Source organism: Varroa jacobsoni, unplaced genomic scaffold (genome assembly GCF_002532875.2).
Source record: "Varroa jacobsoni isolate VJ856 unplaced genomic scaffold, vjacob_1.0 scaffold_402, whole genome shotgun sequence".
Classification (NCBI taxonomy): Eukaryota; Metazoa; Arthropoda; class Arachnida; order Mesostigmata; family Varroidae; genus Varroa; species Varroa jacobsoni.
Window position 1 is genome coordinate 161,573 of NW_019213304.1, and position 18,152 is coordinate 179,724.

General features: G+C 39.9%; 1 protein-coding gene across 9 annotated transcripts in view; it reads left to right on the forward strand.

The window, feature by feature from the left end:
* Glut1 (Glucose transporter 1) overlaps positions 1–18,042 on the forward strand; it is a 171,264-nt gene extending 153,222 nt beyond the window's left edge. For 7 of the 9 annotated variants that reach the window (XR_015310895.1, XR_015310898.1, XR_015310897.1 and 4 more), the window contains 4 exons: positions 292–495; positions 2,275–2,686; positions 11,339–11,853; positions 16,005–18,042. Coding sequence is in view for 2 of the 9 variants with exons in the window: in XM_086968145.1 (XP_086824271.1) it covers positions 292–495; positions 2,275–2,686; positions 11,339–11,679 (957 nt within the window). In the remaining 7 variants the exon portion in view is untranslated. Of the gene's footprint in view, positions 1–291; positions 496–2,274; positions 2,687–5,525; positions 6,686–11,338; positions 13,558–16,004 lie in introns of those variants that run through there. The other 2 variants (XM_086968145.1, XM_022832623.1) reach the window with 2 other exon arrangements.
* The last annotated feature ends 110 nt before the right edge of the window (positions 18,043–18,152 follow it).

An 18,152-nucleotide genomic window follows, 5' to 3' on the forward strand; every position in this document is an offset into this window, starting at 1 on the left:
CTTTATGGGTAACCTCGCCGTGGTGATGGCAAGACGCGAGAGAAGTATCGGACGCAAATAAATGCTGGTTTTAGTAACTTGCCTAGATTATAAAGTACGAAAGTATGAATACGTACGTAGAATAACACCTACGAAGGCTGTTCAATGTTCAATCAAACTAATCGAATATTGTGACCATAACAATATTTATTATGTTTTTATGTTTCTTTAGTTATTAGGCAGGATAGTGTAGACAATGGGTCACTCTTAGGTTATCTCACTATTGCTCCCGTTTGCGTTTGTGTTCCACAGTTCTTGTACAGCTGGATCACGTATATGTCCGTAGTATCGACGTTGGCGTTTGTCATATTCTTCGCTATAGGTCCAGGAACGATTCCATGGATCTACACCGCCGAGCTATTTGCACAAGGCCCTCGCCCAGCTGCAATGGCCGTTGGAGTACTAGTTAACTGGAGTGCAAACTTCTTTGTATCACTTATCTTTCCGTCTATGCAGGTGTGTACGTTACGACTAGTGTAACAGGCAGACGCTTCGAAAAATAACGATAAAAATTGAATCGAGTTATGTAATCAAAAACCTTGTTGTCAAAAAGGTTGTTGCTAGGCGGAAGTGATTAGATTGTTGTCAATCAAGTTTGCGCTGTAAGCAAGGTCATAAAATATTAAACATTTCTTTGTTTCCTTTCTAACGATTCCGATGTTGATTACGGAAGAGCTGGCGCGTAACACTGCCTCAACAAAAGACGCCATCGGTCTGTTAGGATATCTCGCTATATATATATATGTATGTATGCCAAACGTATATATATATATATATATATACGTTTGGCAAACGCTTTTTCTCGCGTTATATACAATTGGGCGCTTCCATCTGAGACAGGACGGTATTCACCACTTGGAGAAACGAAAATTTCGAGACGGAGATAACAGAAGAAATTGTGTTCGCTGCCGAGATTGTGCAGGCACTGTGCGAATCTTAGGTGCTATATATATGTATACAGAGGAAAAGGAAAGTGCAAGATGAAACTTACAGTTTCCTTCATCAAGCCTACGGACTGCTAACGGTTACGATTGTCTAGGACAATCCTGATTCGCTTACAGCAATCGAAGAGGACGTAGAACGAGAAGCCGGCAGGTACCGCGTACCAAAGAGAGAAATCGGCTTTGTCACAGGTTTGAACCTCTTCGTATCTGACCTTAGGCTATCTGTTTAGTCAAAGTCGACCGCAAAAGAGGAACGGTCTTTTTCTTAAGAAAATGCTACCATGTGCCAAGTTGATTCAATCCTCGTCTAACAATCACACCTTAAAGGGGACCTATCATCAAAGGACATGTGCATTGATGAAGTGCCCATTGCGTCAACGGCTTATCTGTCGATACGCGAGGATCTAACGTATCGATCGGTCGGCCACAAGTTCGTGATTTTAATGCAGCTCCTTTAAAAAAAATTTTTTCCTAGCATGCTACTGAACTAGCTGCTGAACGGTGCACCCATACATCATTACATGAGCCTGTTTCAGTACGATAACCCTATCTAAGAAGAAAACAACAACGAAAAGAAAGAAAAACGTCTGACACTCCGAGTCGAGCCACGAAAATTTGCTTCAGCCCTCGTAACAGCAACAGTAGAAGCTGCCTATTCAAGGATTGAGCTGGTATTAAATAAAAATGAAAAGAAGTACGTTTCGGGAAAAACAGACAACACATAGTACCATAGTACCATTAGTACCATTAGTAAAAACACAAGGCACTGGGATTATTGCGCTGACTGAATTTTATACAATAATAAAAATTCAAACAGAGTAGAGAGTAGGTTCTTATTGGGTGGCGGTTATAGTTTTTTTTTCGTTTTAGTGTGATTGATTTCTGGGATAGCTACAATTTTTTCTTTTACAGTCATAATTGATATTTATAGAAAGATTAATAGTCAATTTTTCTTTTAAGATTTTTCAACAGCGACGTATTTTTGAAGACCAGCTATTTATGTATTTCAGAGGCCCCTAACGCCGTGTGGAGAATTCGGCCGTTTGCCATTCGACGGCACTTATAAGAAAAATAAATTTCCAGATGTTCTTCAATGATGAAAAATGAAAATTTTGAATGTTTTGCTGACTCCATAGTAGGTGTCTGATTTGATGAGAGTAGCGTGCGAATTTTTTAAATAGTTTTTTTAATAGACTTTTAACAGTGTGACGTCTACTGATTTACCTAACATTGACCATTGTGTACGCCTTTGTACATTCTTTTGTCCTGCGCATCTTCTGCCTTCTTTCAGGAGGCGTTCGGTGACTATACGTTTCTACCGTTTACGGCGTTGCTCGGGCTATTTTGGGTGTTCACCTACCGCCGGGTGCCGGAGACCAAGAACCGAACCTTCGACGAGATTGCCGCCCTTTTCCGCCAGCAAGGCTCGGAATCTTCTCAATCCCGCTCCCATGGGGGTGGGGGTATTTTGAGCTGTGCGAGTGCCCCGGCGTCAACCGGCGGCGTGGCCAACCGAGGTTCGCAAGCTGTCACGAATACTCGCTCACAATCACAGCCGGTCACGCCGACATGTCCACACCAACAGGGCACAACGCCTGGGCATCTAATCCACTCTGGCGTGCACAACCATAATCACAATCACATTGGATATGGCCATACCCAACTACCCCAGCAGCACGTGGTCATTAACACGAATAACGGAGGTATGAGCAGCATGACAGAAACGGAACTGCATGGGAGGGCTGATTGAAGCCTGTAGCTTCATGGTGCTAGTATGACCGCGTTCCGGAAGTCCTAGTAACCATATTACCGTCTATCATGAAACGCTATGAAAAAAATGCTGATTATCATTTTCTTGAGAAAACCTGTATTGCTTAAGCCTTCAAGGTACTGTAAGCCGCCATAAAAGAAATTACACCAAAAAGTATGTGCCATTGTTATTGAAAATTTACTTAGACATTTTTAAATACCATATTTTTTATTATATTTTATACCATATTTTTATATCATATTTTAAAAACCATCTTTTGCTTTTTGATTGTGTACTGCTGCTATCCGAGATTTCGGAATGACTTTCATTGATAATTAATAGCTGAAGACTGTATATTGATGCTGGCGAGACGTCTTGGAAAAAAAAGCTAAAGTTAAACAAGAATCCTCTAGTGTAATGTTGCCCTATTTTTTTAAGGTATGCTTTTATATATAGGGTGAAAAATTAAAATTCGTACAAACCCTAACGGTTTCCTTGTCGTAATGGCTACGCGTTCACCCGCTACTCTTGATACTGCAAAAAAAACAGTTTTATTTAGAATAAAACAGTAAGCTAGCGGTGAAAGGCAACGTGTCGTTCCCTGAATCGGTGCGAAAATCACCTATTATCCAATATGTTTACGCAAAACATCGAAATCTTAGTCTTTTTGGGACTTTCTACGCTTTTATTAGCCCAAGGTCTAATTGCGCTGGATTTTTCTTTATATAGCATTAACAAGTTTACACCTGCCAATATGACTTAGAGCGCGGTTACTTTTTTTTTGAAAATATTTATATTTTCGAATTTTGAAAATATATATATATTATATATATATTTTTGAAAACGATTACCGAGAGGGATATTACCTGTAATGAAAATGTAATCGTGACGAAGAATGCCTATTTTGAGCAAACAGCACCGTCAAAAATGGCGCGTTTAATACATGCTAAAGATGTAGTGAAATACACCTTATAGATAATCTGATTTTTAGAAACGACCTCGGAAAAATGTCCAGACCTAGATGCTCCATCCTGTATAGGTATGTTCGTACTTCACACACGCGAAACAACTTTTTGTCCGCACGTATTTTTAGTACAAGTAGTATCAAGACACGTCCACGTTTTGAAAGGATTTACGTATACCATGGATCAATAAACATTTGTCACATTATTTTGACAAACACATCTAGTTACTAATCATCAAGATGACCTTTCCTAACTGTTTCGTATAGAAGCTAACACCGAACGCCACAAATCATAACATAACAATCATCTTAGATATTGCCCATGGTTATTTTTATGACTATTATAAGTGTCAGGAGCCGCCCAATACTGGTCATACAGGATTTGCTTATCTAACCTAAGGAGAATTCGTTGCAGCTGTACTACCAACCTGATGCACTATCTCTGTATAGCTATCGTTGTCCTTATTGCAGTTTTTCTGTTGCAATCGGCCGGTTATCCTGTTTCAATAACCCACTGCGTTTCTAAGTCGTTCCACTGCTTCACTGCATTATCCCGTTACCCTTTTTACCAATTCGATCACGTTGCTTCGGTAATTCCGTCGTTTTGCCTCGATCCTCCGGTTACTCTGAATCAGATGTTTTACTGTTGCGCCCAAAACCTATAACCTTATCGCCTCTGTTAATGATTTGGTATATTATTAAGATATCACTATTTTGTTATTTACGCGTTACTTTATGGCGACTTACGTTACGACTATTTCGCTATTTTAAAATCGGATTGCCTGTAGTTTTCCAAACTTCATGCTAAGGTAGGCTTTTTAAGCAACATTCCCTACAGAGAACATGAAATTCGAGTCTATGAGAAAAAAAAAATCGCTAAAACCAATTTTTTTAAAAAGCAAATTTTTCCCTTTATACAAAAGGGAAAAAATCGTATAAAAAACGGTAAAAAAAGAGTATTGAGCTTCAAGATTATAGCATATCGAAATGTTAGAGCCACGAACGCTCAACTATTGAGTAAAAATCTTCCCAAATGTTTTTCAGTTTACTATAGTTGTAATTGAGTACATGATTTATAAACGCATATACACAGATATTAATATATATATATATTTACGCAGCACTTTTCGTTGAATGAGGAAACGATTTTCGTCTGCTAGGCAAGATAAATCGTTAGGCTGAATTAACAACGTTCAATTTTATACATTTTGGATTTTATACAATCTTCATTTTCAGCCCTTGAGTACAATTTACCTATTCACCAATGCTTGAGTCGAGATTTTAAAGTAGTTCGTTTTTATGTAAACATATGGACAATTTTCTGTTCTTCACCCCGCATCCAACTCTTGCCACAATGATGTCCTCTAGATCCCATCTGACATTCAATAAATGTCTCAAATTGAGCTTCATACTTGCAAACGTTGTACATAAGAAATTTTACGTAAAACTAAAGCAACTGTCTTCAAGCATTACATAGTATAACGTAATATCAGCGTAGCGCATACGCCTTTGCATTATTAGCAGGTCAGATCGCCTCTCCAAGAGACAACGCAAGCTTAGGTCCTTTTACCCATCAGTTACTCAATCCTCTGTATCTAAACAAAGCTCCAAAACAAACATGTTTACAAAAATGATAATTCACTCATAGTACACACACGCATTCAATGCGCGGAAAAAATCATTTTTCCTAACGATCTTCAACGTGACTGTTTTACTTCGTTCGCACGCTGCTCGACAAATTTCGTGGATTTTTTGTCGTCTCTTTCGTTGTTGCTGTGGCAAATCGTACACTCCATTAAACCAACTATCTAATCCCATCGAACGATAGGAATGATGACTATTCCACGACGAAGCAATTCCGTCATAGCCGTTCAGCAACACTCATTTCATCACGACGTCATCGACAGCAAAGATAGTTACCGTGAGTCTAGGGCTTGATTAGCAGTCATTCATAAACGGATAGACAGGCGTTTGTATCGAGTCCTTTTTTTGTCAAAGCATGATTATATTTGTTCCTTTCGAGTATTTGTAATTTTTCTCTTCGTGCATGTCATACTCGGTAGAACGTAGATTAATTTTGAAATTGTGCTCGGTTGATGCGTGGTACGATTCTGATTCCAAACGGGCCACAACAAGAACAATTCCTAAAGACTAAACATATTATAGGACGCTCGATCGTGGGTAGGGGTCATTAAAAGCTTCGCATGTACATGGCGTAACATTTCACCAAATCCTGATGTCATTAACAAGCACAAAAAATTGATCCAAGGACCCTCGACTCTACCTGAATCACTCCTTCATCACATATGGGCCCTTACCGAAACCCGGTTTTTGTCTTGATTAGATTTAAGCGGAAACATTTTATCCACTTGCAAGCAATGCGTTTAAACATTTTGATGACTATTCACTATCTCCGACCTGCTTACCCGCTTGACATACATAGCCTGCTTTAAATTTTAAAAAAATACTAAAAAAATATATATATATATATCTTAATTACTAACAAATAGCGAGATAACAGAGCGTAATGTTAATCAAAGCGAGATGCATTTGTTTCTTTTGTTTATGTAATGGATTTGTTTCTTTTGTTGTAATGGATTTCTGTTCAATTTGGATATATCTGCAATTAGTTGAAGATTTGAAGTCTGGAGGAACTCCTGCAAAGCTATTCCTCCACTCAATAGGTAGCTAAATATCCTACCTAACTTCAGAAGCGTTTTCGCGCACCTTTCACTATACATCTTTTAATAACGCTTAATTCTCATGCCTGAAACTCACGTCAAATTTCGTGGACGGATAACATTCAATAGACAGCAAATTTAAAATATTTGTTGTTAAAATCCATTTTTGTCAATAGAAAAAAAATGCGGAGACAAAAAATGTTTTTGATGGATATTGTAACAATATCTCAATGTATATCCGTTGACCTAAGTATGTCTTATTCATATATTGACAATATATTGTCTTTGATTTTACAGTTATTTGAAATTTGGTCTTCTTTATTTCATCAATTAAGCTATGTCCACCTTACGGCGCTTGGACGCGTAACTCACTTAAACCCCGAATGTATGTAACTCCGTCCATCAATAAGATACATGCGTAACTGTTTTACAGTGTGATATTGTGATATCCGCCAACAGCTGAAGACAAATCAATCCAGATAAAAATTGTTTCAGCGATCAATAATACGTAAGCCACATAGAAATCCTTTTTATTTAACAAATCATTGCAATACCATACAAACACGTAGTAACCTGATTGAAATTTTTCAGTCTTATCGACCTAGCTATTCTTGAACTGGACGTACTAAGTGACTTTACACAGACCTCAAACACACGAACGTAGGCTCGAATTAACCCACATCAGGACCTGCGCATAAACAATCGTAAACATTGATCTGCTACAAACGTCTTTTACGCTGAAAGATGTTTAACGCTTTCGTAGTAAAAACAGAGTTTCGTGATTTGCCCCTTACTATTGCTGCTGATACATGTTTGTTGGCTCTTCTAGTCGCCAGCTTCCCGACGTTAATTTTGTGCTTCGTTTCACGTCGCTAAAGGGTACTTCTAGCCAGCCTTAATAATCAGTCGCCTTGGTGCAAATTTTTTATTTGTTATTGCCCCCCCCCCCCCACATACTCTGGCTGGGAGACCCACACCATATCGTACGATGCTATAAAACTAGTAGCTAGTGAACGGGTTGGATGAAAGCGTAAGTCTCATTGTATTTTGCTTATTCTATTCTGTATAATATGTGAAAAAAGCACCACGACCGTAGGGTGCTTGTAGAGGTAATACTTGAAGAAGCTTAATCTGAATCTAATCTCGAAAGAATTCTTGAAAAAAATCCGTTTTCCTTTTGCTCTGACAGAAACAATGGTGAACTTTATACACAAAGGGTTATTCCGGCCAAGTGCTCAAATCAGGATATGCATAATAAACGGAAACCTTCGACTATTGTTATCTGATCCGAAAGCTTATAGCTGGGTCAAAAAGTGGATTGAAGGTCTATCCTAATATGATATTCAGGGTAACAAATATCTCGGTAAATTTAGGTCTACAGAAAATCGGCAAAAGATCTGCACAGGTAGTGTGAATATCAGGGCTCAATAGGCCGAACACATTCCCAATGCGAATCGAAAAAAACATGCAGAAGCCCAGTGTGCTTGGGATGTCTAGCACTTAGGTTCTGAATTTGCGCCATAATATCAGTAGCTAACTCGGAAGCTTAGGCGGCAGACAACGCTCTCTCCACGAACTCCAGTAGAATGGGTGCGGCATAAAAGAAGAAAAACACAATGTAAGGAAATAAAGTGTAGGTTGTTTTCTTGCTTGAATGATAGGTGTGACCAGACTAAGCAAAATAGAAACTCATCTAAGACTCTCTCTTTCCCTTAGAGAAAAAAACAGAGGAAAACGGGGCATAATAGTAAGGCAGTAGAAACTACCTTTGGCCGATTAAAGATAAGGGACGCACAGATATTTACACGCTGGAACCAACAAAGTACGAAACGAGATCACGGCAGGCCGGGTGGCTCAGGTACCCGGCGCAGTTGCGCAAAAGTACGTCATGAAGAAGAGGAACAGAAAAACAAATGTGCGACCCAAGTCCAATGTGCAAGTTGTTCAAGGAGTTGTTGCAAAAATGTAGGTCGCCCTCCCCGCCATGTTCTCAACTGAGAGATACAAGCAATGGACCCGCTACGGGCTCTGGGACTATGGGGCTGCTCACTGAGGGCAATGCTCTAGTCCACAAAAACCCATAGGAACAGGAAGAAAAAGAGGTGAACTTAGAAAATATTCTCCGAAAAGAAAAAAGGACCTTCATAGGGGCAACAGACGGATGTCCAGGGCGTTTCGTTCCCTCCACAGGGGAAGTGGCAAGGATAGCAGTAGGCGCAAATGATGCCTATTGTGAAGAATGAAAAAGAGAGAGAGACGTAGTTAGGCGTGGACGTACGTAGACGTACACAGTAAAGCTTATCAGTGTTGTATGTTTTAGGTGTTGAAATAGCTGCGTTAAAGAAAGAGTGCCTGGAGACCGAAGAGGCAGCCAAACAAGGAGATGTTATAAACGAGAAACGGGCATAAGGTAACGAAGAAAAGGAAAACGAAAGAACGAAATAGATATAACTACGAGTGGAAATACAGTATAGGAAATACGGGGGGACAGCTGAAGTGACAGGCGTACAGGGACGTGCAGGAGAGAAACGGAGAAGGATCCACTGCACGAAAACAACACGAAACCTCTAGTCCGAAAGAGATTGCTGCTAGTAACACTGCATAAAAGAAACGACGATGGACGTGGCGGCGAATGAGAGAAGCAGTTTTGAAAACGTAAGGCCCAACTCTAGAGTCGTTGGGTTGGATGGCTAGTTGGCTGGTTGGAGAAGAACCTGGTGTATTCATAAAGGGTTAGTGGAACGGCGCGGGTAAAACAAGGCAACAAACAAGTGAGAGAAATCTAGGATCACGGAAGGCCTAAAAAGGTTTGGACTCTTGAAAGAGAGACACGTCGACTAAGGGAGACCACCAGTTTGAATGTTGAGAATCACATGTCACCAAAATTACAGGGGTAATTATTACGAGACCCAGGTTGGCCGAACTGGGTAAGCTGTAGACGACTAAGCTGAACTACGACAGTGAAGACCTCAAAAAGAGGATATTAACTGAAATTGAGATGGGGAAATCCAACGTGGTTGTCTGCTCCTGATAGACGACCTCGTCGCCTCAACACCGGTGCGACGAAAGAGGGTCGACAAAGGCGTTGAACCTGCTATTGCAGCGCTCTGTGTCGTACCCAACAGTATCAGACCAACGCAATCATTATGGAAGCTTGCAAACATGCGCATAGGAGTAAAAGGACGAGGCCTTAATACGGAAGCAACGACCGTACAGCCGATCCAGTGCCTGTTTCTGAATTTATAGGGAGCTACTGGGCTCCGCATGCCTGGCTTGCCGCACCGCTGCGAGCCCAAACCGCGCCGTCTGCAAATCTGCTGTACCAGTCTGTATAATTGAAATAAGATAAGCACTCCGCCGGAGTCTGCAGCTGCTGCAGTTGCTGGCAGTTCCGTCACTATCAACATCCGGTAGTGGCGTGTCGAGGAAGGCGATAAGGAAAGCCTGTATGGGCGACAGGGACCTGGAATAGTGGCTGTAGACGATTACGTCAACGCTGGCGACAGCATAAACACCTGGGAGAAAGTCCACTTTGCAGTGACAAACCTTCATTCGCTGATAACGCAGTCAACGGTTTATCGCAAGCGTCATATGTGGCCCTACGACTCTCACTAACATCTCAGTGTACCGTGCGTAGATAACACGTGCAACTGGGAAATTTTCTTTCTTGCGAGAGACGTTAAACAAGCAAGACATTGAACGATTGGTGGGGATACGATACTACAGTAGTCCCTACCAGGCAGGAGCAGCTGATTAGCTAATTGGGTTCAAATCGTTGGAAAACGTGGAGCAGGCGATATGAGAGAGCCGCGAGATGTGGAAGAATATGGAGGAACAATATAACGGAGCAAGGAGATGTGTCGGCACTGAGAACAGCGATTGATGGTGAAGGAAAGCACGGAAGGAACTACAGCGCGAAGTACATAGGACCTTAGCATAGCAATTCCGGTGAACAAACCTCACAGCTGGCGATATTTATTGTAATTGCAATTGTTCGTACCGATTACTCTAGCATCTGCTCCTTTTAAGTGCATTCCGGTACTGTTAGAACAGTTTTAATATGTTATGTCGGAAGGCCGGTAATCGTGCATGCTAATATTGATACGTACGCAACGGAGCAGTTTGCCCATAAATTATGTACGATAATAGGAAGTTTGGGTTTCTTCTGTTGTTCCCTTTTCGCTAGAAGAGAGCTATCTGCTTTTTTTTTTGAGTGTTATTTTCTCTCCCATAATTATGCATTTAGTTAGTTTGATAAGTATCGCGGCAGTCGCTTGACTACGTGCGTTTTTATCGGTGATGACAAATATAGTGATAAGAGAAAGCTAGTTACTGCTCCGTTAATGAATCTTCTCTTGCTTTAGAATACCTATGGCTCTCTCACCCTGTGTAAGTTGTGTTTACTGTTGTATTATAACGATGAAATCATTATTCCAATAATAAAAATGCATCATTTGCAGGGTCTGAGCTTTAGATGGCTTTGACGACTTCAAATGTGTTCCGACGTTTCTCTGCACACCTATGTAGTTCAAAACACTTATTCGGTATATAGTATTGAGCTTATAAAGCAGTGAATTTGTGCACACACGAAATCCTTTTTGATTCTACACGTCCATAGAGCTTCTTCAACTCACCTAGTTAATCAATATATTTTACTATCACTCAAGAGCCAAAGCATTGTTCATGCATAACTCGTTCATAGCCCACTAGTTGTATATAAACATTTTAAAGCGTTTTATGATAATTTCTGATTTCAGTAAATTTTGCGTTGCACTTTGTGCATTTCAGCCACTCCTATAACAACAATCTAACAAACGACGCTTGTAATCCTGATTGGCTATCCGTGTTTGACTTCTTTTCTCTTTCTTCAGTCCCCATCATCATCATCATCAACTTGTTTACCTTCGTTCTTCTTTTCTTCTTTCATCTATCCCGATCACCTTTCTTTGGCCGTTTTCAGACTGTCCACGCTCAATGACATCACATCCCGGCGGAATCAGTCAGGTGGGCAGTCATTCGCACCACAGCCTACTTCACCATTCCCATGCTGCGCCAATGTCGTCAACCGGTCCACACTCACCAGCGGCCCCGGTAACACCGCTGATTCCGTTACCACCGTTGACCCCGTTGCCACCGACGATACAGCAATTGCCACCGCCGCAGCAGTACTACTACCCAACGTTGTTCAGCCACCCGCCATGCCACAACCGAATCCACAAGGAACTCAACTGTACCGCAGTCGTAGCTGGCTCAGGTTCTGTGCCCTACATGTCAAGGCACCCGTCGCACGACCACCTCTAGCCAGACGCCTCGCCGGCATGGGGCCTGGCCACTGCTTCGGATCAGGAAACACCGTTAATGTTCGCCTTTCCCGATGCCAGTAATACGGCTGAACCCACATCGCCGGCGATGCCGATGACCGCGCCATCAGCTGCGACGATGCTGCATCTGCATCAGCTCAAAGGGATCCTTAAGGTAGAGGCAAAAACAGAAAGCGAGAGAAAAAATGCATGTGATAACGCGCTCTGTCTTATAATTGCGTGCCCCTTTGTGGCATTACTCTCAGCATCCGTAATAGAAGTTAATGAAATATTTATATTTGTTAATCTCATCCAAAATCTAGTTGTCCACGAACATTTAAGGATTTGAGTGGTGACTCGATATTACCGTCCGCTATCATGAGTATGGGAGATTTCCTTGGAAATGATTAGCGAACATTTACTATTCATGGGTCAGTCAGGATGAGATGACACAAACGTTGCTAGACGTTTGACTACTAAGTCCCGAGTTGGGTACTCTGGTGGCATCAAAATTGGTCCTTAATATTATTGTTAGATCTGATTGAAAGAAACAAGACGATCTCTAGGAGGCTCGATAGCCTGTTAATAAAATATATCTACCACAGTTTACCCGAAAACACGTTTTCGCTCCCGATACTGAAGTAAGATTATGTTCACCTCAATCGGGCTACTGTAGCATTTCTGCTTCATCTCAGCCATCGTCGGAGTTAGAACACTCATAGTAGTTTTGCTACGCGTTTATCTTATACCGCTCGCCAAGGTTATTAACTCTCGGTAAAGCAAACGTCTTTAGACAATTTGAAAAAGCTATATGACAAATAGATACACGCAACATGCATATATATTATCCAAATGTAAAATGAAGATTAAAACTGTTAAGTTAGTTCTGTCTTACCCTCTGTCAAGAGACATTGGGGACTGACATTCGATGAAGGTAGATACCGAGCATTGAGTGTGACAGGCAAGATAACAGTTAAAGACAATATGCATAAATCTTCGTACTGAAGGATCTGTCTAATCTGTCCCGTTCGGTTGTACATATACGCAGTTCTTGCATTCAGCTTATTCTATTGATATACATAGGTGTAGATATGGGCACAGAAAATAATTTTCTTTAATGTAAAAGTCACTTGAAAAACCAAACATTTCAAACACTTCAAAAACAAAACATAGCTCGAAGGACAGTTTTGGTATTTACCCAAAGAAAAAATCTTGTTGCCAAGCCTGATGCGTGTGCCATCGCCTAAAATCACATCTTAAACATTTCAAAGCTTGACAGAATACCTTCTACGGATTTCTTTAAGTAACAGTGAAAAAATTGCAGCTCCATTTCCTGAAAATAGGATAAGTTCCAGATCATCGCTTCTGAAAACGAGCCTATTTTGAAGCAATAATAGAGCCGAACACGATTTCACATACCCGTTCAGTTACATTAAAAGCCTGTACAGTTAATATAAAGGATAGGTAATGATGAAAGAGCTTGTGTTACAAATGCACGTCCAACCTTCATAATGAATCTACATCAGGACTCAGTTCGAGAAAAAAACATTTTTCGCTACTTTAATTATTGCTTCATTCCAGATTAGCTAAACGTTACTATACATTAGCTATATGTATAGTGGTTTCTAGAAACCTTCCACCATTTTGCCTGAAAGACAAAACACAGATCAAGCGATGGAACGAAAAGTACAAATAGCAATCACATCATAGTTGAGTTGGGTAGAAAAATTGAGCCCAAATATTTAGCGCAGGCAAAAAGGTGTCGAAAACATTTCTTCTAAAACGCGCTACAGGTATTCATAAACCTACCTAGGTATCGACGTTTGGATCGGCTCAACGCTCATCGCAGCTACGTGTACATAACAATGTCGTAGAAAAATGCAGACTATTAATAAATTCTTATTTAAATGTTTTGCCTTGTGTGACATGCGGCACAAATTGAAGGGGCGAAGAGAAATTCCGAGGAGTTGCAGTTTTACGAGCACAAATTATTTGTCAGATACTAAGTGGCTGGTTACTTAGTGACCTTAGCTTGCCAAATTATTCAAGAAACTAGCTTTCGAATTGGAAAAGTAGGAGATGACGATTTGTGTTAATTGAAATTATCAGAGATTGAAAGGCTCTAACGACTCTGAATGTCTCACAAGCCTGGGGCTAAATGTTCGCACTAGAACGATCATTTTACGGTCAGTTGATTTGTTCGAAAATTCTGTAGAATGTAAACACCGAGGCAGATCGCTGAAATTCGTTATTTTTTTATAGAAATAAGCTAGCGAACTCTCTCAACGTGGTCCTTTTCCAGCATTTCCAACACTTTACTTTGTTTAAAGTTAGCATTTACGTAGTTTCGATGTATGCGCTCCGACCTAGCAGCCATAGCTCCGACTTCAGTCAAGACCACGTTTTAGGCCATACTTGCAAAACCAGCGGGTGATTCATTACGAGCAATTCAGCAATCTATTTTTTTATTTTGTACCAATTTCAGTGACTACACGCCTTTTACCTTGTGCTAATGAGATCTATCTGCTCAAAGATGTTTTAAATAGATAAATGATTATTATGAACGTTGTCGGGTAAATGACGCAATAACTAAATTGTAGGTTTCGCCATGTTAATTTCTCGAAGCGTTCACTAATCTCTTGTTTTCGACATGCGAAATTTGGTTATATGACCAAAAAGAATATACGAGCGCCTCAATAAGTTAGCCTATATTTATTTCCCCTAAATATGCAGGTCATTGTAGCGTGTTACGTGGGTAAGTGTTAGCATAGATTCCTGGCCGAATCACACTTGGCAACCGTCAAAAAAAAAGTCCGGGAATTTCTTCGTTTATCTTACTGAGGATCATTGTCGATTCAATTCCTTTCATGAAGCATATGTTTCAATATTGAAGGGGCACTAAATATATTGAATCAAATAGTTTCAACTGACTTCAAAGCGACATACTTTGAACGGCTTTTAGCTGATACAGGCGGCATTATCTACTTGAAACGAATACCTTATATATCAAATAGAAAGTCGGCAATCATTTTCACAGTATTGGTAAACGATATGAAGTTGACTAACCGTCTTTTGGTGATAGCATTTATGCTGCAGTTGAATTTCAACGAGTTCAACACCGACATTTTGTACGAATATCTCGTACCATTTATATCAAACATGATCTTTGCCGATGTTGGATAACTGTAAAGTAAATTTGGCTAGTTTTGGTGTTTTTTTTAGTAAATCGACCTGTTTTCGTACGTAAAGCGTCGAAATGGAAACAGGAACAGGCGTCACCGAAGAGCAGAAAACACAAATTGCTTCGTTAAAACAAATGTACGCAACGCGAAACTGTTGAAATCTTTCATGTTTCCCAACATTTCGTCGCCGTTTCGAAAAGACCTGGTTCGGGGGCACTGGAGATGCCAAGAGAAGCTCGAATGAAACGAGTCCATTTTCAGTGGACAAATCCAGTCTAAAATTGAATCCTTAAAAACCGGGAAAAAGTGCGTTTCCCAGTCGGGTCTAATTTTGAAATTTTTAGAAAAAAAATCCTATCATACCGTCAAGCGTGTCGACGAACGATTTTCCGAACACTGTGTTATCCATTAACAGTTCTGATGTAGTCTATAATTTGGGGCAAAGGCATTGACGTGACATTTTTGCACAGGCAATAATAGAGCAGCAGGAATATGCTGAGGTTATCGAGAACAAGATGCTGCCTCAGATATTGAAATGGTTCCCCGAAGGTGACCACGTCTTCAGGCTCGATGGAACTCCTTTTCACAGAATGTGAAGTATCCCTAGGCTACTTGCTGTCAATAATATTCAGGTGCTGCAGTGGCCTATTAATTCGGTAGGCCTTAATCCCCCACGTAGAAAACGTCTGGAAAATCGTCAAATCACGGGTTCAGAAAAGTCATAAAATGTTCCATGAAGCGATCACTAATGTGCCAAAATGATCCACTCATAGGGAAGACAACGAAAAACCGTTAGCTATATCACATGTGTTAGCGGTTTGAAAAATTCCTACTGATACGTAGGGCACCAACCTACCGTAGAATAATGCTGCTTTTATTAAATATAACTAATTGAAAGTCAAAATCCGTTTAAAATCTCTGGCCCTAGTGCAGCGTAATCGGCTTTGAAAGCTGAAACTAACTGACTGAATTTATTTGAGCTGCGACGTAATTTGTGAAAGCTTCATTATTTGCGGAAAGTATTAAGGATGATTTACTTGTAAGACAATCAAACACTTCGAACCTACTCTATGAAAAATAGGTGTAGATGACCACTAACGCTTTTGCTTCTATTTCGTGTTTCTTACATACGAATCTTCCACAGAGTCGCCTGAGTCGGCTATGACGTCCCTTCTCCGACTCAACTCGGCATTCACGAATAATACTCGGCAAAGCTTAATCTTTCCTTAGGACTTCCGTGTGCAAGAAACGATGCCATCACAGCTGTCAATTAAAACCCGAAGAGAAATGAGCAGCCAAGCTTCGTAAACCACATCTGCGGATCTATATATACACATCGTGACAATATATATTGTTATGATGAAGACACAGTGTTACAACTGCAGAAAAATCCTCACACAACAAGAAACAATACAGACATTGGCACAAAGTTATGCAGTTTATCTTCACTTGGTGACAAACCCATAATGAGTGACAATACATGGAATTAACAAACGAGAACGAACGCCGTTACAATCTGAAGCGCAGTTGTTACTTTCCTTCAGAACAGCCCCTTCCGATCTTCAACCTGTATAACACTGTTCAAACAAACTCTTTTTTTGCTTCTTCAGAATATGGCCACGGGTAAGCGGTTTTGTCCAGTCGTTCTCGCACACCAAGATGGGCAGTCGGTAGGATTTGAAAGAGCTGCTCAAACATCATTTAGCATAGTTTTTTCGTATTTGGCATCGAATCGATCAATTTCAATTTTGTAACGAAGATCGTCGTAAAGACGGTCGAAACAGTCGGATACTGTGAGCAGAATAGAAAAAACCGTGTCATCGCATTGTCACGCGATGCACTTATCAATGTTTGTCACACCTGAACTTTTACGCGACAACAATACACAACGACACCAAGATAAGTTAGGCTTCTAGCTAAAAACAATGTCGTTATATATTTTAATATACAGGAAGAAAAAATAAATACGGCACGGAAACATATTACGTGAACGAATATTACACTAGGTCTTATGGTTGCTTATCTAAATTAAAATTATATAAAGAACACATACTATATATATATATATATATATATAGTTTCTTCCCTTATATGTGGTGACAGAACGTGTGAAAATAGAATAAAATGGTTGGACGGAAATGGAGGGAGAAATTCAAATGGTAATAACGATAATGCTATGAACAATTATAAAACATATACGAAGATATACTAACACTCTAATAAATGAGCTAAAATCAGCTAAACAGTGAGCCTCGAAGGCAATGTTACTAGTGAAGAATAATAGTATTTATGTACTTAATAATAATTTCAACAAGGACCGTTACCATTGTGTACTGGTATCTAAGATATTATGTATAAAAAATATACACGTTACTATAAGCCAAGCTAAACATACTGGATAGAGAGAAGATAGATGTTCCAATAACGACATTTCTCTCTGCTATACAGACACACACACATATATGTTTGTATATATATATATATATACATTAGTTATTATGATGCAAGATGTTTACGGCGGTTCTATACTTATGTACGGAACAGCGAATGGAATAGAACCCGTAATCACAGTCGGGCGAACTGTGACCGAAATCTGTAAACAATTACTCACGTATCGCCATCGATCGTTGATGGTACGGTACTACAACTATATACTATGAAATTAATGATTGATGGTTCGATATATCTACATAAAACTATGTATAGCGCTACCCTCTTACCAATGACGAAGGGATCCCGTAAGGTTATTCTGTATAATTACATACACACATTCTCTATTAGAGCACACAATTTCGAATAAAAAAATTTTATCTGTATCCTGCTATGATGCCATAACGATGCGCAGAAACTGGGTCGAACATGCCCCAGTCGAGTTATTTTCATAGTTTAAATCGAACGGCGGCTGAATAATATCAAAGGGGCATGCGGAGCAGCAATTGTCGAATTTAGGAAACGAATATTTAGATAATTTACTGCGAATCGTAGCGTTTCTTGTGCGGAGAAAGATACTGAACAGGAACTGTTTAATGCCTGTGTCGACTGTGGATCAGTATACTCGATAAAGCCCATGGACTTATCAGCATAAAAACATACCTATATAAAAAAAACTATACAATTTTCTGCCGACAACGTTCATTTTTCAGATACGTACTGTACAAATATACATGCGTACTGTATAACTATTACGTTTTTTTTTCTATTCTGGATGCAAGATTCGATTGTTCAATATTTCGGCATCTAACGCTTTGTTTTGTTTGAAAATGGGTTAATGAATTTGAAAAATTGTTAATGC